The 25,270-nt window shown below is 48.1% G+C and overlaps 1 protein-coding gene across 1 annotated transcript in view; it reads left to right on the top strand.

The window, feature by feature from the left end:
• Positions 1-25,270, top strand: part of FSAF1 (40S small subunit processome assembly factor 1) — a 241,315-nt gene that overhangs the window by 135,736 nt on the left and 80,309 nt on the right. Inside the window, exon 5 of the mRNA XM_085612025.1 lies at positions 16,114-16,200. Within this exon, the coding sequence (XP_085468151.1) occupies positions 16,114-16,200 (87 nt within the window). The remainder of the gene's footprint in view (positions 1-16,113; positions 16,201-25,270) is intronic.

Below are 25,270 nucleotides of genomic sequence, written 5' to 3'. Positions count from 1 at the left end.
GGCCTGTGCATCCTCACTAGAGCCAACCCCAAGCCGCCTGCTGCTCCTGCGTGCTTCGGGGACGGGGGGTGTGATGCTGCTGCTGGTGTCGATGCTCTCCGCAGCATCCCCTGCAGCAGTTGTCGACGCCTGACTACTCAATAGCACCCCTAGTGCACTTGTCACCTGCACCATCCCCCGAGACAGGTCGCTGCAGCACTGTGTTAGGCCCTCCTGCATCGTCACAGAGCGCCGGCAAAGTAGGGAAGTCGCAGTTGCCAGACGGTTGAGTGCCCTGCTGGTAGTGTCCCTTCGCTGGCGTTCCCGGCGCCGTGCTTCGATGTCAGCATCTAATTTGCTGCACAACTGCTGGATTGACTGGGACATGTCCCGAATGCCCGCAGCCATGCCGCCAATGTTTGTGTCCATGTTGACTAAGCTTGTCTTCATCACCCGCATGTGCCTCTGGACTGACATAACTGCCTTTGATTGCAGGCGCTGTTGCTTCAACATTTGGCCCTCGAGCCCCAAGAAGACACCATGGCCGTCAGTGGGTGCTGGTGGACTCTGGACACGCGACCTGCGGCGCCCTCTTGCTCCCGTCTGTGCTGCCTGTGAGGTGTGGGGCACAGTGGGATGGCTCCCTTCCTGGGGCCCGGTGCGGTCTTCTGGGCCCATGCTGTCGTCTGACGAGGTGTCTAAGGCTCGTAGCCTGGCTGCTGGACGCCTCCTCATTCTCACACCTGCAAGCGGAGATGTGGCCGGTGAATCGAACATGAGTGGCGATGCTGGCTCTGGTGGTGGTGATGCTGGCTCTCGGTGAGGTGATGCTGGCTCTGTGTGCGGCGAGGCTGGCTGCGTAGGTGGTGCGGCTGCAAGTGGGCCTGCTCCCTGGTCTGAACTCGTGCTGGCTAGAGGTGATTTTTGTGGCCGGTGTGCCGTCTCCCCTGCAGCATGCCCTGTACTGCATGATGTCACATCTGTGGACAGAAAAACAACATTGGCTCAGTGTCCCCGAAGGGCTGCATTGCAAGCGTCACAATAAATCATTTCACATTCCAATCTGTCCTCTGTCTCCTTGTGCCTCGAGTGCGTGACATGCCTTGTTGCCCTGTGACATTTACGTCATGGTTAGTGTTGCCCTGACTACATCTCCCGGAATGCATTGCCTGTCTGCACTGACACGTGTGGACTGCAGTGTGATTCTCGTTTCACAATGGGGGATGTGGGATAGGGGTAGGGGAGGCTACATTGCTGTGCTTTCGTCTTACCTTGGTGTGTTGCGGCTCTGGCAGAGCTGTCGGCGTCCCCAAGACCCACGACGCTCTCTTGCTCGAGTGTGGCCGCCACCAGCTCCTCCAGTTCGGTGAGGGCAGGTGCCCTGTTGGTTCCACCTCCGGTCTGGCTGGCCTCCTTCTGGATGTCGCCCATCTTCCTCTTGGTCACAATCCTCAGGTCATACCAGCGCTTTTTGAGGACCTCAATGTCCCTGTGGGTCACTCCCACAGCATTGACCTGCGCCTGGATGGCCAGCCATATGTTGCGCTTTTCGGCCTCAGGCACTTGCAGGGATTGCCTCCCAAACAGCTTCTGGTGCTGCTTCACCACCTCCTCCACCAGCACCTGGAGTTCCTTGGGGCTGAATTTGAGCTTCCTCCTCCTTTCCCCTCCGTCTTTCTGTGTTCTCTGGCTGGACATGCTGTTCGTTTCCCGCTCGCACATGCAACTGCTCCCTGCCTCTCCTCTGCACTCCAGGCCTCTCCAGGGTCGGCTAATTATGTACACCTGCCTGGGTGTGGCCACTTCGGCTAATTGTGTACACCTGCCTGGGTGTGGGCAGTTCCTGGTTGGGTGGGCTGTCGTTGCACAGGATTAGCTGTTTCGTCAAGTCATGTGATGTTATTTACCGAATCCGTACGTACCGATTCGGTATTTTCCGAATCGGTAGATACCACCTCGGTATTTTCCGATTCGGTAGATACCACCTCGGTATTTTCCGAATCGGTAATTATCACCTCGGTATTTACCGAATCGGTGAATTCCGATTCGTATTTACCGAATGTTACCGAATCGGTAACTGTTACCGAATTTTTACCTACATATAACTTACCGATTCGGTACGGCTCGGTATTTAAGAACCGGTAAAATTTATTTACCTACATGAGGCCCCTAGAGTTTAGCAGGGTTCAAAAGGAAAACCTGCGCGCCCTTAGCTTGGAATGGCTGAAATAATTGTCGGAATTGCCATCTTAAAGTCACAGTTGCTGAACAATAATCCGGCCTGACAAAAAAGTCACATCCTGAGCCCTTGCTTATCAGGGCGAGCCAAATCGTATAATGCTTCCCTCAGAACAAAGTTATTTACGCAGATTAGTATCGCTCGTGGATAAGCTTTCGGGCCTGCCAAGGCATTTGATTCCCCGTGACTCTTGCGCAATACAAATGGGTATCTATGCGCCCTGGTGATCTCCTTCTCCCACTGCCATTCGGCTAGCTCTGGAAATGCTTCTGTGAAAGTCTCGATTATGAACTTTCGGCCCCCTGGTGGCAGAGGTCGAGACGGGCAAGCCTCAGTCTAGTATCGGATTGCTGAAAGCTGGAGCCGTAGCGAGAGCTAAGCGGAGGAGAGGTTTGTTTTGCTCTGGAAACGTGGAAAACTAGCGTGAGTCGGCCGAGGAATGATCACATTGCAACTGTTGCAACGGCGGCTTTGTTTCACCGGATTTTGGAAATTTCTTCTTCTGCCACAGTGTTACAAGCTGCGGTGAGATTCTCTTCAGTAAACTTTAAGTCTGGGCTGAGAGGCTGAGAGGATGAAAGGCTGAGAAGTGTTCGGAGCCTCCAGAAAAATGTGAGAAGGTTTTTTTTTTTTACAGTAAAAGTGAAAATAACCTTCAAAACGCCTAGAGAGCCTAGAAAGCAGGTATGGCGCCGAAAGGCAGAGACACACGAAAAACTGTTGCTGTGAATGTGAATAATACCAGTGCTAATAACGCAGGCAGCGTTAATATAAATAATACAACCAGCGCCAACGACAATGCTACTGTCAGTAACAGCACTAGCAGCAATGTGAGTGCATCTGGCAGCGCGGCTTTCTCCTCCAAATTAACTAATATGAAGGTCACAGCGTCGACTGGAGTCGCGGCCGGCTTGACCAGTGGCAATAGCGATAATGGTGTACATACTGTTAGTAATAACACGCATATTACTTCTACATTGCCTGGGAATTTGGATGCTGCAAAAGCACCTATGCTACACGCAGTTTTTAAGAAAAAAAAGGTGCTGCTATAAGTTCAAGACCCACTGTAGGAGCGACAGGTGGTGATGGGGTTGACTCCAACGGCTCGGACCCTCCTGAGTGCAGTATTAGGAAAGGAGAAGGAGAAGGCGAAAGTGGCATGAATGGGCAATGTACAGTCACAGTGGACCTGGTAGACACAGATTCTGCATTGTCCGATGGCAAATTTTATTCAATGCCAGATCTATCCGCGGTATCGGAGGATGATGGTAACAGCCTCCAAGGTGAGTGGGGTGACGAGGTGGCACTCACAGATGATGAAGACCTGATGGAGGAATACGGTGATTTGACACATTTATCCACACAGACGAGGGGACTGGGGGATCAACAAGACACGGTCCGGCGAAATCCCGAAACTGAAGGGGCCTCACAGGAAAAGACACCTCTTCTACAACCTATCTGGGAATCGAGGGGAGAGGAGTCCCAACTGCAGGATTCAGATCAAGGCGCTAATGGAGTAACGTTGGACCTAATATATAAGAGCATTATGGCCCACCGGGCTGAGACCAAGACTGAAAGTAACCGTACTTAGGGTGCAGTTCGAAAATTACAGAATACTATGCGGCGGATGGTTAAGTCTGTTAACGAACCTACCAAGCGGGTGACAGACACAGAGGAACGAATATTAAGTACTGAAGATATACTTACTAAGCAGCAAACCGCGATAGAGACTTTGCAGGCTACTCGAGAGGACATCGAGTGGAAGATGACGGATCTGGAAAACCGCGCACGGCGCAATAATCTGCGTGTCCTTGGAATTCCAAAGATGAAAGAAGGGAAATATGTCCGAAAGTTCATAATCGAGACTTTCACAGAAGCATTTCCAGAATAATTTCTAAGTACAATGTCGTGTAAGTGCAAAGCATGTAAAAATTCTCCATTTGAAACTGTCAGAATAAAATATGTAGCTAAAATGGAGACTCGAGCGCAGGCCCTATTGAACCCTACAACAAGATGATTTGCATGTTTTGTACACCACCAAGAGGTTTAGGAAACAAGTAATGGAGGCTATGTGATCCTGGCTTGCTGAGGTAATCAAGTTAGGCAAACAGAGAAAGCTGAACTGGAAAGAATTCAGCAAACTGTGTGCAGGGAGGTAGCATGTGTGTGTTGAACATGTAATGTTTCTTTGAGAGGAGAATTAAGAGGTGGATCAGCAGTTGGACAGGAACTGCTTGCCTTATTTTTATTTGTAGTAATAACAGTAGCAGGATGACAGTGGTTTTGAAGCATAATATCGTCTTACATAGGAGTACTTACTTGAAGAAATCGGGCACCAGACAACTCTGGTGGTGGAAGGCACGTTTCACTGTTCCTTGTATGAAATTGGCTGGTGCATTGGACATACTTCAAGCTTTGAGCATCAGAATAAGCTCGGAAGTGTTTCTGGGAGTGATGGACCATACAAAGTAGGAGGTGGAATGTGGATAATTGAAAGGCAGTATGGTGAATGCAGAACGAATATCATAGAGAAGTAGATGGCAAATAGCTATAAGAAGATGAAAGAGTAGGAAGTTGACAGTATAAGCCGGACAACGCGGAGTATTGGGTGATAATAAGCATTTCCTACAGTGTCAAGTGCAGATATGATGGCAGTCTGTGGTATGTTTTGTGATTTGATAGGTGCTCAGAAAAAAGTGTTCACCACATCTGCCGAACAGTGAATTTATTTTTATCTTGCAGTTAAGCGTTATAATGGTTAATCTTGGTTTATGACTGAGAGCCTCCTGGAATGAATGTGTGATGAGATTTGAAACACTAATTAGAGTACATTGGGGAATAGATGATAGGAGGCGGAATCAATGTGTGTTTTTGATAGTGTCATTTAATCTAATCAATAACGTATATGGGGTTGAAGTTGTTGGTATGCTTTCTTTGAATGATGGAGATACTGCTTAGCAGATTTGGACAGTTGTGTGTGCCAGCGCATGTTCAGAGGGTGTTGAATCTAAGGCGGTGGAGGTCTCAACAGAATAAGATGGATGGGATGCCACCATGCAAATGACTGGCGGGGTTACTAGTGTTGATTTAAAAAATTATACCTGCATATAGTTGGCTCTTTCAAACTAATATCTGTGGAATTCCACATTTTATATATTCAATTTTGTGCACAGTGGTTGCATTAAAATGTTAACATTATCTTATGAGTTTATTTTTTAAATATATCAATACTTTTTTGTATTAAAAAATTAAAGTATTCCAATATTGTGATATTAATATTTTGTTACGAAATCTGATATGAACCACCTTCTACTTAGGACTAACTTTAATTATACAAATGTAATATTTGAGTCTACATTATAGTCAAAACTACTAAGATTAAGAAGAATTGTCTCTAAAGAAAACGCAGTTCAAAAATGGTATTGTGAAGCGATGTAGGAATTTAAGGATCAATGACATTCATAATTATATTTCTGAAAGCACTAACTAAAAACCAGAATTTCCAGAGATTAATTTCTGTCCAGTTGACCTAGAATTTAAAGTCCTACTCTCTTACAGTCGACAAAGCAGAAAAATATACTCCATTGTGATGGATCAATATGTCTGCCAAACCATAAATCTGGCCCCACTTCTCCTAGTTACAAACCACATGCAGCTAGTTAGGTACATCAGTTCTATTAATGTTGCATAATATATGGCTAACTGCTGCAACGGAGACTAACTCTGCCCCACTGAGTAGCATGCTATCTGTCTGAGAATCACATCCTGCCTTCATGAGGACTAGTAAGTATCAAATGTATCTACAATCAAATATAAGACAATCATTAAATGACTAATATTAAACTGTGGTACCATTCTGATAATTGTCACACAGTAACACAACCGTCAATTAGAAAAAACCTTGGAATGATTCAACGGTGTTCACAATCTTATTGATCACTGTTGTTAACGGATAATCTCATAATAATACATGTGTAAAATGATGGATCAGTATGAGACACCTTGTTGCAAACCCTTCCTGATCCTAATATTCACAGACACCTAAAAAAAAACAAACAAGGCATTCATAATGACAATCAATAGTACATTATATTTGCAAAGTAAATGGGCAGTATCTTGGGATTTCTGAAAAGCGCATTTGTTGGGTCACGGAAGGTAAGCATACCTCCTGTGTTGAGGGTTAGTAGTATAAGTGTACTAAGATGGGGATGTCTGACTACCTGAGGGCCTAAGGCCTGGGGTGGTAGCTCCTTACTTGTGGACCAGTGATAGTCTCGCCCACAAACTTAAAGGCCTTGGGATAGACAACATAGGTCTCCCACGAACAGCCGTGATTAAGCACAGTTGAAGAACATAAATTACACAAGGTGGTGCCGAAAAAGGGTGTGTCCATCAAGCATTGCAACCATTCAATTCATCTGCACTTATAATATTTTTTTCCTTGGTAGACCTCCTCCTGCGGTCTATAACAAGCGGGAGAGAAGGATACTAGGAACTGTATGGACTGTTGGAGCTGACGGGAGACTTCACGCAAGAAAGGGCCACAGCATCACGGCAGGCCAGCAGAGCTAAAGCCATTGGTTTTGTTCCAAGCAGGGAAGAAATGGGGCAGCACCTAGGTCTGTGTTCTGGAAATATCAGTAACTGCAGAGTCTGCTCAAGTGGGCAAACAGTATAAAGTGCATCAAAGCGCAGAAGGAGTGTGCTGAATTTAGCTCTTGAATGCATTAGCCTTTGCATCTTTTTATTCTAGAGATGTTCAGCAAGTTGGAGAGAAGTTTCAGTTTATATGTCCAGGTTCATATTTCTTATGGTCACTACTGCCTGCAGATTCCTCAAAAGACCTAGAAAGCTGAAATAGCTCTCTTATGCGGATAGGTTTTGCCTTGTCTCTGACTCTGCTTTAGGATCCATCCCAGGAATAACCTCATGGAGCCATATAAAGCACAGCCTTTGCTCACGGACATTGGTTCCTTTTTGCGTAACTTTCAGTGTAGATCTGGAGTTGCTTTCCTCCGAACATATCCTTCCAAATGTATTTTGCAGTATTTTCAACAGGCATGACTTCCCCTATACTTTTAGGGTTTAACCCATGTCAGTCCTGCGGCAAGTACATTTCGCTTTTGGACCTACACAGTGTATGTCTGTAGTGCGCCGGGTCCAAATGACCCTCCATATTGTGCACAATGTGTGGCCTCATTCCTGCTGAGGCTATGAGAGAGTGAGCCAACAAATCATCGATGCGGGCTGGTTTCAAGGGAAGGATACGTTTTTTAGGAAGAAACACAAGAAGGATCACAAAAGAGACTCGTCTGCCTCGCAGCATTGCCCCCAACTGAGCAGTAGATCTTTCAGTCCCCCAGTCCATTCCCTGGCTCCAGCTTTAACAGCATTGTCAAAGACTGTTTTGGTGGCGATGCAGCTGGCGATGGGCAGAGCCCCCAAATCCATTCCTGGAGTTACCAGCTCATGGCAGTGTACGCTCACAAATTGCAGCTTTCATCCAGATTATGCTGCCCCTCTTTTACTACACCTCTGCTCGATCTGGTTCTTCTGTGAGCACCAAGAGCCAAGGTGGGAGGGAGGACCCCTAGGCTTCTAACGGAGGCTCCATCTCTTCTGTTTTGGTGCCAGCCAAACTTCTTCCTCTGCTGAAGGCCTTGCCACAACACCACCAGCATGAACATCGTATCAGTTTCCGAAAGTGACCGAATTGCTAAAGACAAATAGACCATCTTAATCAGATATAGGTATATGGCACCGCAGTTTTTGCAGGAGGAGTCCAGTCCTGTAAGATAAGGAGTGAGGGCAATATCTGTCCTCCATTTTGCATATACTTTTTTCCTAATTAATAAATATTAGCAAATAGCTAAAAGGAAACTTATGGATGGATGCCCAACTAGCGTTCACAAAGCATTTGCCATGCACACACATTCCATTGATTGTGATCAATATTACTAAATGTTTTGCTCATAGTGTTTGTAAACACCCCAAACGCACAGAAACATAGATTTAAAGTAACCCCCGTCTACACCAACCCTTAAACTTGATTTAGATCGGAAGGTATGTTGACTGCTCCCCTGAAGTCGCTCCTTCCCCTTATAACTAGAATGTGTTGCTACTTGCCAGGACTTCAACAGGGGGATATAGAGGGCTACCTCCTTGAGGCTAGTGTTAAGAAGGCCAATGGAGGGACTTCCTTCACAGGTCTCATCAAAGCACCGCCTGTGAGGAACACCAATTTGGAGTCCAAGTGGACCCTCGATATAAGGCACCTAACTAACATGCCAAAATTCAGGAACTTCAGAAAAGAAAGAAAAATGACAGTGACTGTCTTCCTCACAGTTACACATGGTACGATGATAGACTAATCTGTTTCAGCTCCAATTTAAGCTAGGCCTTATGATAATCCCTGAACCAACATTGATTTTGTATTATCACAGGATTGGTTATGGTTTTGAAGACAGACTACATTGACATGACAGGAAATAGTTGAAACTGAAATAGGAAGTTATTTATCTGATATGCTAAATAAATAATGTACTCTACGTTTATGGCACAGTTGGTCATAACTGCTTTCAAGGCGAGATTAGAAAGTGCCCTTTAGTTCTAATTATTGAGGCTTTGGACCATAAAAGAAATGCTCACTATACTAAGAACAGCATATGATATCACAGTGCATTCTGTAAGTAACCTAAGACCTTTTTTTAGGTCTCTCCTAGTGTTGCGGGGATTCTGCTCATGCACAGAACTATGCGCAGGAAACCAGGACCTCAGTGAATTGTGGTGTACCAAAGACTAACCTCAGTACCTGGTTTCGTGCGCATAGTTCTGTGCATGAGCAGAATCCCCGCAACATGGCGCCCAACGTTAGGCGCCATGTTGCGGGGATTCTGCTCATGCACAGAACTATGCGCAGGACCTCCGTGAATTGTGGTGTACCAAAAAACTCACATCAGTACCTAGAACCCCTATCCGACTAGCTTCAGTGTCTCATTCGTTCTCCGTACCATATCGAAGCTACCAATGATTAGACAACCCAGAACAAGCAACTTAGAATTCACTCAGGAATGGTGGGAATCAAGAACACCTTTTCGTTGTTATTCTCATATCCGTCCACAACGTGAGTAATCAGAGACACGGAAACGTTTAAAATGTATATTTTTAACAACGTGCTCTAAGATGCAGTACTTTGGCTAACATAAGCAAACAAATGATCAAAACTAAAACCATCAGCATTGTTACAATTCCATAGAAAACGAAGGGAGAAATCATATTACAATGATAGTGGAAACAGGTCCTATAATACCTTGTGTACCACCCTCCCCTGGCTAATAAGCTAGTTTTATAATAATAGAAGGTCTCTAGGTTTGAATGGGGAACCCCATACCTCCAAAGCCAATGCGTCAGCAAGGTGAGAATTGCTGGCTTTTCAGAGCTTCTTTTAACTTTCTTAACTTTCTATGAACAGTGAGACCATAGTTGATAAAATAAATTGCACAAAAAGGTGCAGCTGTGTTGGCATAATTTCAGTAATCTTTTAATCAGATTACTGTCATTTATGACCGAGGGTAGGATTCATTGTATTTTATTATTGTAAATGTGCATGCTGTAATATGATTATGCAGTATTAACGCTGTAACTGTTTTCTGTCATTGGACAAGGAAAGTGTGTAGAATTTGTCAATTTCATAGTAAAATGATATTCGAGAGTTGAATAAATAGCTTTTCAACTGTTCTGAGTACAATGAATAGAAACTGACATTGTTTCTTTTCTCTTCTCTGATTGAAAGAGACAGTTGTCGGTGAAAGAAACTCTTTTGGTTAAACGGTTTTGACATCCCCAAGTATAATATGTGGATATAATATTAAGTTGGTATTTTATGCTTTAAATCTTTTTTAATGATGAATGAAATCATCAATACGCACAGATACTGCCTAATTATATATCTAATGAAGAGACAAATTTCTTCCCAATTTTCCAACAAATCAGCTGGAGCAAATCTTAATACAATATAAATACCCTCATTGGGATTGTGGGGGGGACTAGAGTTAAGAAGGAAAAATAGGAACCATAGAGTGGTCATATACAGCGGTTTACAAAGGATATTCCTACATATCCTCTACATTTCCTGTTCACGGTAAACTTTCTCAGGAGGTCAAGCAGTTACATATTCAGGAGAAGGTCACAGCGATATTCCTATCTGTGCTATATTACCCGATTATGCTCTGAGAGCTGGCTACCCAATCTGTTCCATCCAATGAGTTTTGAGTGCCATCCAGGAAGGTCCCTTTTTGACGCACTTCCAATTGTGCTGGATGATTCACTGTTGATGGAACCTCTATGGCCAAGACCTGGCTGTTCGAATAAGCCTCCAAGGCCTGCAAGTGCTTGGTTACTCTATTTGGGTGATTTGTTGCTCTTTATAAATCCTGATGATTGGCCAGTAGTTCCTTTCTAATTTCAAATGGCGCATGCTTCCATTTAAGAGTTACTGGACTAAAGTAAGGAGACAACTGGCCCTACGGTTGGTGAAAAAACAGCTCCTTTACCCCGGTTACTGATTCGAGAAGTTGATCCCTATCACTGGCAATATCATGATGACCCCGCCGTCTTGCTCCTTTCCCTTCAATGCCCTAGGAGAAAAATGAGACTGTGAGTGGGCAATGTCCCAGTGCTTTCCTGCTCACCCCCATGTCCTTCACCAGGGTAGAGATGATGCCACATATTCTCTTTTTTTTATTTTAGAAATATGTTATTGTCCTTTGGCTTTTTATTTCAACAAATTCCATTGCTGAGTGTAGGCCAATATGACAATAATGTAACATAGGTGATTTCCCCCCATGGCCCCTAGTTTTCTCTCCCATTACCCACTCCCTATTGGTTTCTCTCTACTTACACACCAGCCAAGTCCCTTGCACCATTCCTTGATGAAGGACGATTGCTGTCCTTCCAGCGTCAAGCTAGATCTCTCTTAGCCGGTCAGACCCAATTTTAGCAATGTCAACATGCGCTGATCTTAGTTGAGTTCTGTGTTGATTTGTAGGAGGATCAGCTTTTGGGTCCTGAGGCATGTTGCATCCCAGAACTGCCCCCAAGCACGATAGCACCCGCCTCCAGTACATTTCCAGCCTAATACAGCCCCATACAGGGTGTAGTAATCTCCTCCTTGTATTGTGCACTGAAGGCAGTTAGGGGAGGCTATTGCCCCCATTTTCCATATTTTGTGTCTTGTGAGTTATGTTTTGTGTACGTATTTCAGCTGATTTAGACAACTGTGTCACGATTGCTAAATGTCTTGGTTAGGCTCTTGCCTCCACCAATACATCATCTGTAAGTTGCCCTATTTTTATTTTTTTATTTTATAGGTTTTATATAGCGCTAACTAGACCAGGGGGTATCAGAGCGCTTTGCATACATAGGTGCATTACATAGCATGACCTAGGGATGTATAAAGATATAAGCTAAACATTCTAATTAGGCATACATTGCATAGCAGGACATAAGGGTGCATGAGGATATAAGCAACACATTATAATTAGGCAGACAGTGAAGGATGGGGGGGAGCTCCCAAGGTCGAAGCAGTCGAAACTCCACTTATCCAGGATGGAAAAATTGGCAGGGAGTCAACTAGGTTATTGGAGTCTTGATTCCTTGACTTGGACAGTAAGGTATTTCTTGAGGAGAAGGAGTTTCAGGTCCCTTTTGAAGCATGGGAAGGAGCGATTGCATCTGAGGACAATCAGGAGTGAGTTCCATATCATGGGTACGTTACCAGAAAAGGATCGGGACTGAGTGGCTGACTTTTTGAATTTCAAAGGGATGAGAAGTGAGTTGGAGCTTCTCAGGGATCTGGATCTTCCAGCTTTGACCAGTTTGCTGTTTAGGTAGTTGGGGTAATGTGAGTGGAAGGTTTTGTGTGTGATGCAGGCCAATTTGTAGATACATCTGCCTTCAATGGGTAGCCAGTTGAGGGAGTGGAGGGATGGTGTGATGTGATCAAACTTTGTAACCCCCGTTATGAGTGGAGCAGCCATGTTAAGGACTGACCTTGGTGAGGCTAGGTGAGTTTTTGGCGTCCCTGTAAGGATAGCGTTCCCATAGTCCAGTTTGGGTTGGACTAGGGATTGAACAACAATCTTGAAATTGTCTTGGGGAATGAAAGGTTTCATTTTCTTCAGGTGTTTTAGTATATACAGCACACTTTTTGCAGAGTTTTTGATGTGGTCCTTCATCGATAAGTTCTTGTCCAAGGTTATGCCTAGTGACTTAGCCGAGTCGGTTATAGCGAGGGAGCAGTTTAGGGCATCCAGGTTCTTGAGCCAGTCATGTATAGGAAGGTGGTTACTTTTTGTAGCGAACAGTATTAATTCCGTTTTATTTGGGTTCAACTTTAAGTGGTTTGCGTTAAACCAGGATTGGATCTTGGTTAGTGTAACATTGAGGTGTTGGATGTCGCTGTGTGATTTTATTTTGTAGTAGAGTTGAGTGTCGTCTGCATATAGATGATATTTAACTCCTGCTTCTTTTAGAATGATTGTCAGGGCTTCCATGAAGAGATTGAAGAGGGCAGGGGAGAGGATCAAGCCTTGAGGGACCCCAAGTGTGACTCATGTTGGCTTCGAGAGGCAGGAGTTGATTTTAATTTGTTGCGATCATTGCTGGAGGTAGGAAGCGAACCATTTTAGTATCATGCCATCAATGCCAGAACGGCCCTTCAGAGTCTCAAGTAAAGCTAGGTGATTAATTGTGTTGAAAGCCGCAGATAGGTCAATGAGGATGAGAAGACAGGCTTAACCTTCATCTAAGGCTCTGTGGATATTGTCTGAAATATTGAGCATGGCTGTTTCAGTGCTACACCCTTTCCGGAATCCCGATTGAAAGGTGTCAAGGAGGTTGAAATCATCAATATGTTTGTTCAGTTGTTGGAGAACGCACTTCTCCAAGGGTTTGGCTAGGAACGGGAGGTTGGAGATAAATCCTTGAACCCCTCACTCTCTTACCCAGCAGAAGAGCAGCCATAAGGAGCAGCCCGCGGTGAGTTTTGAGTTGTTGAGTAGGCAGGATGATGCAAGATTAGAGACAGATGGTACAGAACCACTCAAGTTTGCAGCTGCCATTTTAAGTGGCTAAGCAACGTTCCCCCTTATGTCACTCACTTTTGACATGTAACTGCATAATTATGCCCCACAATGTGCATTTTCAAAAGCCTCAAGTTGGCGCTCCGTGTTAAATGGAGTAAGTACCGCACCAGTCTAGAAAGTCTGCAGTGGTGACCAGTTCAGACTCAGTCGACGCTCAGGTGTATTCCAATGTTCCCACTAGCTCCTCTTCTTTATGAGTAGTCTGCTCCACCGTCCGCACTCTGCCTGAAAAGGCCTCCATCTTAGTATATAAAGTACTGCTTGCTTCTTTAATCTCTCCTGTTGAGGAATGCAGGCCAGAACTAATAGATTTGAGTGATCTCATTAATATGAATTCTCCTTTAGAAAGTCGCCCCACGCCCAGTCTGCAGTGTCTTCAGGCTCTGCATCAATGGGTGCATGTGGTCTCAGTGTGAAGGAGACAACCGCTGTACCTCTCTATTGTTCGTGCGCATTGTATTCTCCTTACCTCACCTCGTAGTGAAAACCCTGTGTACAGTTATTTCAGTCTGACCAGACTAATGGGGCTTCTTTTCTACTTTTTATACTGGGCCCAAATAGGCACAGATTTCTGCTCCCACTGTTCGCCATTAAAACCACAGGACCTCCAGCCCTCTAGGCATGGGTGTATATCCCTGAAAGTGCCAGCCTGATAGCTCCCTCCTTTTATTCTGTCATGTCTGATCTTCTCCGCCTTTGAATGTCGGATGAGTGCCCCAGGTTCACAGTATACCCTGATCTCTCATGTTACCACCATCATCATCTTCTTCATCCCCGCCATGCATGATGCAGCAGTCACTTTCGCACCACCGCCATCTTGAGGTACTCAGGGCAGTGAGGTTAACAGTGCCTTAATCTCTGGCAGCATTTGGCAGGTCTGTCCCGGACCTTTGCCGACGTGGCCCTGACGGACCCAGTTGTTGGACACTGGCCTGCCACTGTCCCTTCATCCAGAGGGTGACATAAGCAGCTTCTGTGGGGACGTGCTACAGAACTCAGCTGTCTCCATACCTGGCCAGCCTCACCACTTCTAAGTAGTATTTTAAGGAGTCTTTTATGTGCTTTTATTACTTGTATAGTAATGTCTTTTTAATTTTATATTTAAAAATTGCAGCATCGTCTGTAGTGGGCCTTGTTTTTCAGTAAAACATTTAAATGGATCTATTTGGCCACAAAAAGCCAACAACCTGTTCAAGGATTAGAATGATATAATCAACTCCGTCGCCTCCACCAGTTTCAACTGCCTTCGCATCCTCCGAAAGACCTTTAAATGGATACTCCCTGAATGCAGAAAGACCGTCACCCACGCACTCATAACCAGTAGACTGGACTACGGCAATTCCCTCTATGCCGGAATCAACAGAACTCTTCTACACAAGCTCCAAACCATTCAGAACACTACAGCCAGACTAGTCCTCGGGACCCCTCGGCATGAACACATGACCCTACACCTACGAAACCCCCATTGGCTCTCCGTCGAGAATAAAGTAACCTTCAAACTTCTCACCCACGCCTACAAATCCCTCCACAACATTGGACCCAAATATCTCAACGAGAGCGTCTCCTTCAACGTACCCAAAAGGAACCTCCGCTCCACCGACCTAGCCCTGGCAGAGACCCCCCCCTGCATACGCAGAAGCAGAGCAGGCGGAAGAGCCTTCTCCTACATCGCTGCCAATACCTGGAACCAGCTCCCAGTTAACATCAGACGCTCCCGACCCTGCACACCTTCAGGAAGAACCTCAAGGCCTGTCTCTTCGGCTGAACCAGAGCTGCACCGCCCCCCCCAACCCCCCCCCACCCACAGCGCCTTGAGACCCTCATGGGTGAGTAGCACGCTTTAACAACCCCTGGTTGATTGATTGATTGATTGATTGATTGATCTAGGTACTCCCATGTCCCTAAGTTTCATAAGCGTTTTAGGCACCTGAACGGTTAGTCACTGTTAAAAGAGGCATCTCATTAGAAGAAGTCACAATGGGAATGTACAAATGGGGCCACTGCAGTAACTTCTGCTGATTCTATGGATAGTTTAAAAAACTGCTTTGTTTGCCGATACTGTCCTTATTGTTTTAACCCCAGTCAGATAGATAAGCTGTGCAAGCATCCTTTATGTAATTTACACAGCTAAAACGTGGAAAGTAGAAGTATACAGGTTGCAAGGTCCCTCCAGCTCAAAGCAAGTCCACGACAGAAGGCATATTGTACATTGCTGGAATTCCTAAAGTGTATAGCAAAAAAAAGGTGTTGCGCAGCGGCCAGACTAGCTGACTCCGGAACACAAGTGCTCACGGTTCGATCCCCGGCGCAGGTGGCAGGTTAGCCCAGCACCATGTGACTCTGGGCAATAGCTCGCTTAATCTTCCTAACGCCCCCCAGCGCCTTGGCACCCTCGGGTACTTGCTTGCACTTTACAAATACTGTATTTCATTTAATTTCATTACATAAAGCTAAGAAGTTGTTACTCAACCATTTTATGACAATGTTGTCAGTTCTGTGGAATAACCAGAACATAAATGAAGACCAAGTATCTCTGGTTGAAGCCCTCCAGCTCCAAATGCCCTCTTCTTGAGTTATGATGCCCTTGTTTTGAATAAAACTTTCAATAAAAATGTTACTAAACACGATTTGTGGTTGCCTTACTGTGATATCATTATTATTAAATATTTCTGCCGAGATGATTTCGATGGTTTTGCTTTTTTGATCTATACAAACGCTCATTAATCTTGGCAGTTCTTCTTCTTGTTTCAGCCTCCAAAAAAGGAGTATGTGAATTACAAAGTTTACCAGGATCAAGTCAAGCAAAAGAAAACTGTAAAAAAAGAAGAAAGTGTGAAGGTTCGTAAGAAAGAGGCCCCAATGTTCTTAACAGAATGTTCACTCTGCATGGTATATTATGTGCAAGCATAAACCACCTATAATCTATCTGAATATATTATTCCAGTCCTGACTATAAAGGTTCGGTGCTTAGAGCTTCAAACACGGGGAATGGGTGATGTTAAACATTTCTTTATAGCATAGGAACATTTAGGTATGCCCAAGGAAAATATAAATGCAAAAAGAACAATTGATGGACAGAATTCAGAACAATGTCATACATTCACCCCAGTACAGAGATCTGGGCCTAAATCCATAGTTTTTTGCTCACCATGCATTTCCAGTTTGGACCCAGCCATATGCAAATCAGTCTTGACCCTGCGCCCAATGAGAACAGTCCGCCCGAAATGCCAGGCCAAGTCCTCCCTGGACTGGAAACAAGCATCCTAGGACCGGTTTAAGGGTTTCACCCCTCATCAGCCAGGATAGCTTGACTCCAGTGGCATAGAGAGCACGGGACCCACATCTGGGCATACCCGTCCCACTCGGGTTGACAAATGCAAAAAGAGCAATTGATGGACAGAATGCAGAACAATGCCATACATTCATCCCAGTATAGAGATATGGGCCTATATCCATAGTCTTTTGCTCACCATGCCATTCCAGTTTGAACCCAGCCATGTGCAAATCAGTCTTGACCCTGTGCCCAATGAAAATACTAAACATTTTTTGTACTTCCATTTCCTATAAGATGTTTATATTGTTCATCACGACCATTGAAAATTGAAGTATGCCACTGAAATTTAGGAATACATTATAGTTGTGGGAACAGTGTTAAATGATTAATAAAATAGCCATGAAAGGTTCACTAAGATCATATGTGTTCATTTTCTTTTTTTTAATTAATGCTTTATTCATAGCTCAACAGAGGCATTCAATTATTTCCATTCCGATTCAGTAAGTTGGTAATTCTCGATTACGGCAACAATTTGGCACAATTGCATAACTACATAATACACTGTGGTACACACTTATTCTAAATATAGCTGGAATGAGTAGAGTGTGGGGTCCATTCTCTTCCGCACACAGGCGACCTCGTGTTTTCTTTTCCAGCCAAGTGTGGTTTATGTTATGATTGTGCACTAAGGGAGTGTGAGTTTATTTCGGCATCGTCAAGTTGACAAAGGTATAAGTGGGTCCCAGATGTTGTGTGGGCGGCTTGCTGGGGGCATGAGGTCCCAACATGTGGTCAAGTGCGTCTGACAGTGTGCGTTGTCGGCCAGCTACGCTTTAACTGATGGTGCTGGTTTGAGACCCCAGTCAATTGCCACTCTACACTTGGCCAGCAGTAGTAGCATCGCAATTAATCATCGATGCGGGTTTGGGAGCTCCTTGACATAGCCAAATAAACATGTAGGCAAAGCTGGCGTTAGGGGGGTAGGGTGATGGTGTGAGAAAGTGGCTCTGTATATGCTGTTCCTAAATAGGTACAGGGTGTACCGAGTCCGCAGTCCCCAGAGGTTTGGCAGAGGCTAAAGTTAGATATAACCTTACTCTCTAAAGTGGTAGCTTGGTCGAGCAGTAAGGCAGTATCAGAGGACAGTGTAAAGCATTTGTTGCACACACTCAGCCAGCAAATGGTCTCATGCACTCAATAACTGAACTCTAGGCCAATGGTTTGTATATAAAAAATATATGCTTGTTTTATTTTAGAACCAGCAATCGGTATTAAAATATACTTTCTCAGAATGAGATGCTTTATATAAATACTTTTGCAATATGCAATTGATTTTTGTAGAAAGTTACAAGTGGTTGCAATAGGCTACACAATTCTAAACCCAATAATGCATTGAGTTCAATGGAAGTTTCAAGTTATTTGCCACAGATTACTTTTAGGATTACTTTTGGAATTCCAGGACTGGATCCTAGATTCAGTCCTGGGTCAGTACTTGGAATCAAGTGATAAAAGTCGACTTAATTACTGTGATGAATTTTAGACAATATTTTGCTGTTTTAAAAGTTGACAGAAAATATTTCATAGAAAATAGTCAATGATTCCCTAAGGCAGAAAATTCAAGTTGCAGGTATAGTATGTTCTCCTTACTTTTGTAATCCAGTACTGGGTGCCTAGACTCAGTACTGGGACCTTTATCCAAAACAGGTAAGTAATTATGTTTTCAGATATTATACGATTTTTAAAGAATATTTAACCTTTGCAGAAATTGACACTTAGAAGAAATTTCACAGAAAAACAGTCAATGGTTTCCTATGGGAGAAAATTGGGTTTCTGGTAAGTACTTTTCAGTGTCCGTGCTGGGCACCAAGATCCAGCACTTGGAGCTCACCTAAGAGCAGGTGAGTATTTTCGTTTTCATTACTCGGCTGATTTTTAGTGAATATTTTAAGTTTTGAAAAGTCCACACTTAGAAGAAATTTCAGAAAAAGCCAGTCAGTGTTACCCTATGGATAAAATGTAGTTATCGGTTTAAAGGTAAGTACTCGACTGGCAGAGTTACGGTTCTGGGCATAGACTCCGGGGTCTCCCATGGTCTGGTAGGTACAGTTGGTTCACCGTCAGCGGCACAAGGGCGGCCGGGTGCAGAGAGAATCTGAAAGAAACACGTTAGTTAGATTCCTCACCTTATAATATCCCCAGGCGTCAGACTGGATCCGGAAGATTTTTCGTCCGCAATACCCCTTGCGTCTGCGGCTCCGCGTCCGTCGTCGGCGTCGTGCGCCGGAATGACGTCGTCGGAGTACTTAGACGCCGCCCTCGCGCGCTGACGTCAGTTCTTCTTTTTTCTGCGCCAGTAAGCGCCGATCCGGGAGAGCTACCCCTTTAGTCAATTTTTGACTAAATTTTTCGACTCTTTTTGGTCACTTCTCGACTCTGGTGCCGGTAGGATGCCTGGTTTCAAGGCCTGCGACGACTGTCACCGACTGATGTCGGTGACCGATCATCACCGCCGGTGCCTGTACTGCTTGGGCCTCGACCACGACGCGGAGTCGTGCTCCGATTGTATGGCCCTGACCTCGAAAGCTAGGCGGGAGCGGTCCCGCAAGCTTCTCGAGCTTTGCCACTCTGCTCCGCGCCCCTCTCGATCCCGGTCCAGGAGGAGGTCCAAGGATCGGTCGCGGAGCCGCACTCGACATCGTCGCTCGTCTGGCTCGAAGTCTTCGGGTAAATCGAAGCGCTCCAAGAAGTTCAAGAGGCGACACCGCTCTTCGGACTCCCCTTGCCGGTCGCGCGACTCGGCCGAGGGTCTGGGTGGTTCCACCCCCGCGGCTCCGCGGGAGCCACAGGCGCCGCGCAAGTCCCCATACCCGCCGGTCCCTGGGACTGACGCGACGCCGGCGGAGGTCAGTGCCTTCCTCTCGGCCATGAGGAGCCTGGCCCCGCCGTCGAAGCCCGCTGGCGCGCCTTCGGGCCCCGCGGACTCGACTGGGCGACCTTGCGTGCCGGCAGCTCCGGCCCCGGCGCCGTTGGAGGCTCCGGCCCCGACGCCGTTGGAGGCTCCGGCCCCGACGCCGCAGGTCCCCGAGGGGCCCGAGCCTGGGCCCCCGTCGACGCCGGTCGACCTCGTTACGCCTCCTCCGCCGACACCGGTACCACCGCCGACTCCGGTCGACGTCGATCCCTGGTTCAGCCCCTGTCCGGTCCCGACGCCGCATCCGACGCCGCTAGAGACACATATTGTCTATCGACCGGCTCCGATCATTCCTCCTGTTGAACAAGAATCGGATGACGGGGGCGAATGGGAGGGGTCTGAGGACCCTATGGCCCTTCAGGGGCAACTTTCTCAGGACTGGGCAGATGAACTGGGGGAGGCCAGTGGATTGGATACCTCACCGGACACTGGATTCATCTCTCCTCCGACTGTGGCTTCGGAGGAGGGTGCAGCTTTTTCTGTGGTGCTGCGCAAGGCGGCCGCAGCCCTTGGGCTTGAGCTGCCTGCCGTGGCTGTGAGGACTAACATCCTCACTGAGGTGCTTCAGTCTGCCGCATGCTCCACTGAGCCTCTGCTGCAATTCAATGAGGCCCTCACTGACGTTCTGCAGAGCACCTGGTCCAAGCCCTCCACAGTCCCTCCTGTGGATAGGAACGTTGCCAGGCGCCACCGCCCTGCTCCGAGCGACCCCAGTTTTCTGTCCCAACAACCCACCCCCGAGAGTCTGGTTATCCAGGCCTCTACCTCCCAATCCTCCTTCCCGTCCGCTCCATCGGACCGGGATTCCAAGAGACTGGAACAGTTCGGTAAAAAGCTGTTCTCCTCGCTCAGTTTGGGCCTGCGGTCTTTGAACACCGCCTGTCTCTTGGACCGTTATTCCCACTCTCTGTGGGATACGGTGGAGGACGTGCTGCCACTGTGCCCGGAGGAGGCCCGGGCGCGGCTTTCCTCGGCTCTGGCCGATGGGAGAGATGCAGCGCGCCATGCAATCCGATGTGGACTCGACACTATGGACTCGCAGGGTAGGGCAATTTCTACCACGGTGGCGCTTCGACGTCACGCCTGGCTGCGGTCCACGTCCTTTTCAGGGGATGTCCAGAGCACCCTCATGGACATGCCTTTTGATGGTGCTCGCCTTTTTGGTGAGAAAGCGGACAGTGCGCTGGCTCGCTTCAAGGACTCCCGGGCTACGGCCACGTCCTTGGGCCTCTCGGCCCGCGGCCACAAACTTCCGCTTTTCGCTCCTTTCGTGGCCAAGGAAGGGGCACCTCCTCACGTACGCCTAGCCACCGGCCGCAGAAGAAGCCTGCACGTGGTCGCGGACGTGGTTTCCGCCGAGGCAGTACTGGAGGACGACGCAGTCAGTCTACATCCACCCCGGCAGCATCCGCCTCAAAGCCTTCCTAGTCCGAGCTTTCAGGCCCATTCCACGCCAGTGGGAGGCCGGGTTCGCCATCACCTGCTCCACTGGCGTACCATTACTTCGGACAGGTGGGTGCTGCAAATCGTCCGAAGGGGCTACTCCCTCCCCTTCGAGATGACCACTCCAGCCATGCCACCGCAGCACCACCGTATCTCGGGGGATCATTTGAATCTTCTACAAGAGGAGGTTTCGGCCCTCTTGGCCAAGGAGGCCGTCGAGCGCGTTCCGAGCCCAGAAGTAGGTCGTGGTTGTTATTCCCACTACTTTCTGGTTCCCAAGAAGGGCAAAGGAGGCCTACACCCTATCTTGGACCTCAGGAACGTCAATGCCTTCCTCAGGAAGGAACGGTTCAAAATGTTGACTTTGGCTCAGGTTCAAGCTGCCCTAGACCCTGGAGACTGGATGGTAGCGTTGGACTTGCAGGACGCATATTTCCATATCCCCGTCCTGCCGGCCCACCGGCGTTGCCTGCGGTTCACGGTGGGTCAGGAGCACTTTCAGTTCACCGTGCTCCCCTTCGGCCTCACCAGTGCCCCTCGGGTGTTCACAAAAGTGATGGCGGTGGTCGCAGCTCATCTGCGCAGATCAGGGGTTCCAGTCTTCCCCTATCTCGACGACTGGTTGTTGAAGGCGGGCTCGCCCCAGACAGTCGTCTCCCACCTCCAGACTACGGCGGATCTCCTGCATTTGCTAGGGTTTTCTATCAACGTGCCGAAGTCACACCTGAGCCCCTCTCAGAAGCTCCTCTTCATCAGAGCAGTTCTCGATTTGGCGCAGTTCCGGGTTCATCCACCGGAACAGCGGGTCCGGGATATACAGGCCCTGATTCCCATCTTTCGGCCTCTATCCTGGGTTTCGGTCAGGCTAGTGTTGCGGCTTCTGGGGCTGATGGCCTCCTGCATCCTACTAGTGCATCGCGCCAGGCGGCGCATGCGGGCTCTGCAGTGGGACCTGAAGTTTCAGTGGGCCCAGCATCACGGCAACCTGTCCGACCATGTCTTGATCTCGGAGGGCACTGCACAGCAGTTGCAGTGGTGGCTCACGGACCGCGATTGGGTCACGGGCAAGAGCCTCTTCCTACCCCTACCGGAGCATGTCGTAGTGACGGATGCGTCCCTCCTGGGATGGGGTGGCCATATGGGAGAGGCGGAGATCAGAGGCCTCTGGTCTCCGGCGGAGTCTCGCCTCCACATCAACTTGTTGGAGCTGAGAGCGATCTGACTTGCACTGAAAGCCTTCCTTCCCTCTGTCCGGGGAAGTGTTGTGCAGGTGTTCACGGACAACACCACCGCCATGTGGTATTGCAACAAACAGGGAGGGGTGGGGTCGTGGACCCTTTGTCAGGAAGCTCTGCGCCTCTGGACATGGCTGGAACACCAGGGCATCACCCTGGTGGTTCAACATCTGGCGGGCTCTCTGAACGCCAGAGCAGACTAACTCAGCCGCCGGTGCATGATGGATCACGAATGGCGTCTGAACTCCGAGGTGGCGCAAGGTTTCTTTCAGCAGTAGGGAGAGCCTTGGTTAGATCTATTCGCCACCGACGAGAACGCGCAATGTCAGCAGTTCTGCGCGTTGGAATTTCCAAGGCGGCACTCGCTCTGTGACGCTTTTCGTCGCGAGTGGAGTTGCGGTCTGTTGTACGCCTTTCCGCCTATACCACTTCTGCCCAGAGTGCTGAAGAAGATCAGGCGCGACCGGGCCCAAGTCATCTTGGTGGTTCCGGATTGGGCACGAAGGTACTGGTATCCCGAGCTACTCAGTATGTTGACCGATCCTCCGATACGTCTGCCCCTTCGGGAGGATCTTCTGTCGCAGCAGCAGGGGACGTTCCTCCACCCGAACCTGTCCAGCCTCCACCTCCATGCGTGGAGATTGAGCGGCGGCAGTTGATGCCATTTGACTTGCCTCCTGAAGTCTGTGATGTAATTCTGGCAGCCAGGCGTCCCTCCACAAAGACGGTATACGCCTGCCGGTGGAACAAATTTGTGGCATGGTGCACAGCAAAGGCTGTGGATCCCCTTTCCGCTCCTCTTTCTGAGGTTCTCCTCTTTCGTCTTTCTTTGGCCCTTCAGGGCTCTGCCCTGGGCACCTTGAAAGGTTATCTTGCTGCCCTCTCTGCCTTCTTACGGCTTCCTGATCCGCCCTCTCTTTTCAAGTCCCCTGTAGTGTCACGCTTTCTTAAAGGCATTACTCACACGTTCCCTCCTGTCCCTTTCGTAATGCCTCAGTGGGACTTGAATCTTGTCTTAACATTCCTGATGTGCGCTCCCTTTGAGCCTCTTCACAATTGTCCTCTTCGTCTTCTGACTCTTAAGACTGCTTTCCTGGTAGCCATCACCTCGGCTAGACGGGTGAGTGAGCTCCAGGCTCTATCGTCCAAACCTCCTTTTCTATCTGTTCATGCGGACAAGGTTGTCCTTCGGCCTCGTCCTTCCTTTCTACCGAAAGTGGTGACCCCCTTTCATCTTGGGCAATCGGTCACCTTGCCCACCTTCTTTCCGCCTCCGCATCCTTCCAAAGAGGAAGAGCGGCTCCACCGTCTGGACCCAAAACGTGTGCTCTCCTTTTATTTGGACCGCACAAAACAGTTCCGAGTGGACGACCAGCTTTTCGTTGGCTACGTGGGTGCAAAGAAGGGAAAAGCTGTGCACAAACGGACCATCTCCCGGTGGGTCGTTTTGTGTATAAAAATCTGTTATTCCTTGGCAAAAAAGGACCCTCCTGTTGGGCTGCGAGCCCATTCTACTCGGGCCATGGCGGCTACTACTGCTTTGGGACGGGGAGTCCCTTTGCAGGACATCTGTCAGGCGGCGACGTGGGCTTCGCTGCACACGTTTGCCAGGCATTATTGCCTAGACAGCCAAGTCCGGAGGGATGGCTTCTTTGGCCGTTCTCTCCTCCAGGACTTTCTGGTGTGATCTTGGTTCGCAGACCCACCACCGGGGTTGGTATTGCTTGGGTTTCTATTCAAAGGTGAGGAATCTAACTAACGTGTTTCTTTCAGATGAACAAGTTACTTACCTTCGGTAACGATGTATCTGTAAGAAACATTAGTTTGATTCCTCACCGACCCACCCATCCTCCCCGTTCTGCGAACTGACATCTAGGGTTAAGGCTATCCCTTTCAGGGCCCTAGATTTTTTGGCACCAGTGTCGGTCTCTTGCATGGCTCTGCGTTCCTGGTGCGGAAAGCTATGTACAAGAACTGACCTCAGCGCGCGAGGGCGGCGGCTAAGTACTCCGACGTCATTCCGGCGCACGACGCCGACGACGGACGCGGAGCCGCAGACGACGCCTAGCGACGCGCAAGGGGTATTGCTGACGAAAAATCTTCCGGATCCAGTCTGACGCCTGGGGATATTCTAAGGTGAGGAATCTAACTAACTAACTAATGTTTCTTACAGATACATCGTTACCGAAGGTAAGTAACTTGTTCGTTAGGCCCAATGTTTTCCTATGAGAGGTAGGGGGGCCTTGGTTGGTGGCTGCTGACTAGAAGGCCACGCGCCTGTGGAAGCTGGGCTCCTGGTCACTTACTCAGGGCAAGTGGGGAAGTAGATAGGTGTAGAGGTTTACTGCCAGGGCCACTCGGGCAGCTGGGTGCAGGGTGCTTTTGAGCCTTCGGGCGCTCAATTGATTTCAATGGGAAATCTCCGGTTTAGAAAAAGACTGCAAGCTCAGGGACGAAGATTCTTCAGGTGCCACCACCACTTCGAGAGGTAAGTTGGGTAGTTGGAGGATAGGTAGGTACCCCGGGATTGGGCACAGGGGGGCGCCGGGTGCAGGGGTGCCTTTTGGTGTCGGGAAAACGTACCCTCTGTTGATCACGGTTGGGGGGGCACCTGGTTCTGAGGCTGCAGGCTTCTTCAGGAGTGTCAAGGGAGGTCCTTGGGTGCCGGACTCGGGGTCACAGTCGCCGTGGGGTAGTCCTCGTGGTCTTTGTTCACTCAGGCACAGGCCAGGCTTGGCGAGTGCAGAGTGTGCTGGGTTCGCGGTTCCGGGCTGCTGCCAGGGATTAGAAGTAGTTTTTGAGTAGAGCCTCAACTCATGGGAGTCCCAGGGGGCTTAGAGTCAAAAGGTAGCCAGGTCCTCCGGGGTTTGTGAGGTTGCTGGCCACAAGAGATGCCGGGTTGGAGCAGGAGCAGGTTCGAGGGTCGACAGCCGGTAGGGCTGGGGCCAAAGCAGTTGGTGTCTTCCTCTTCTTAGCAGCTGCAGG

Source organism: Triturus cristatus, chromosome 6 (genome assembly GCF_964204655.1).
Source record: "Triturus cristatus chromosome 6, aTriCri1.1, whole genome shotgun sequence".
In the NCBI taxonomy this organism is placed as follows: Eukaryota; Metazoa; Chordata; class Amphibia; order Caudata; family Salamandridae; genus Triturus; species Triturus cristatus.
The sequence above is the reverse complement of the archived record's forward strand: the minus strand, read 5'-3'. Positions and strand labels throughout refer to the sequence as shown.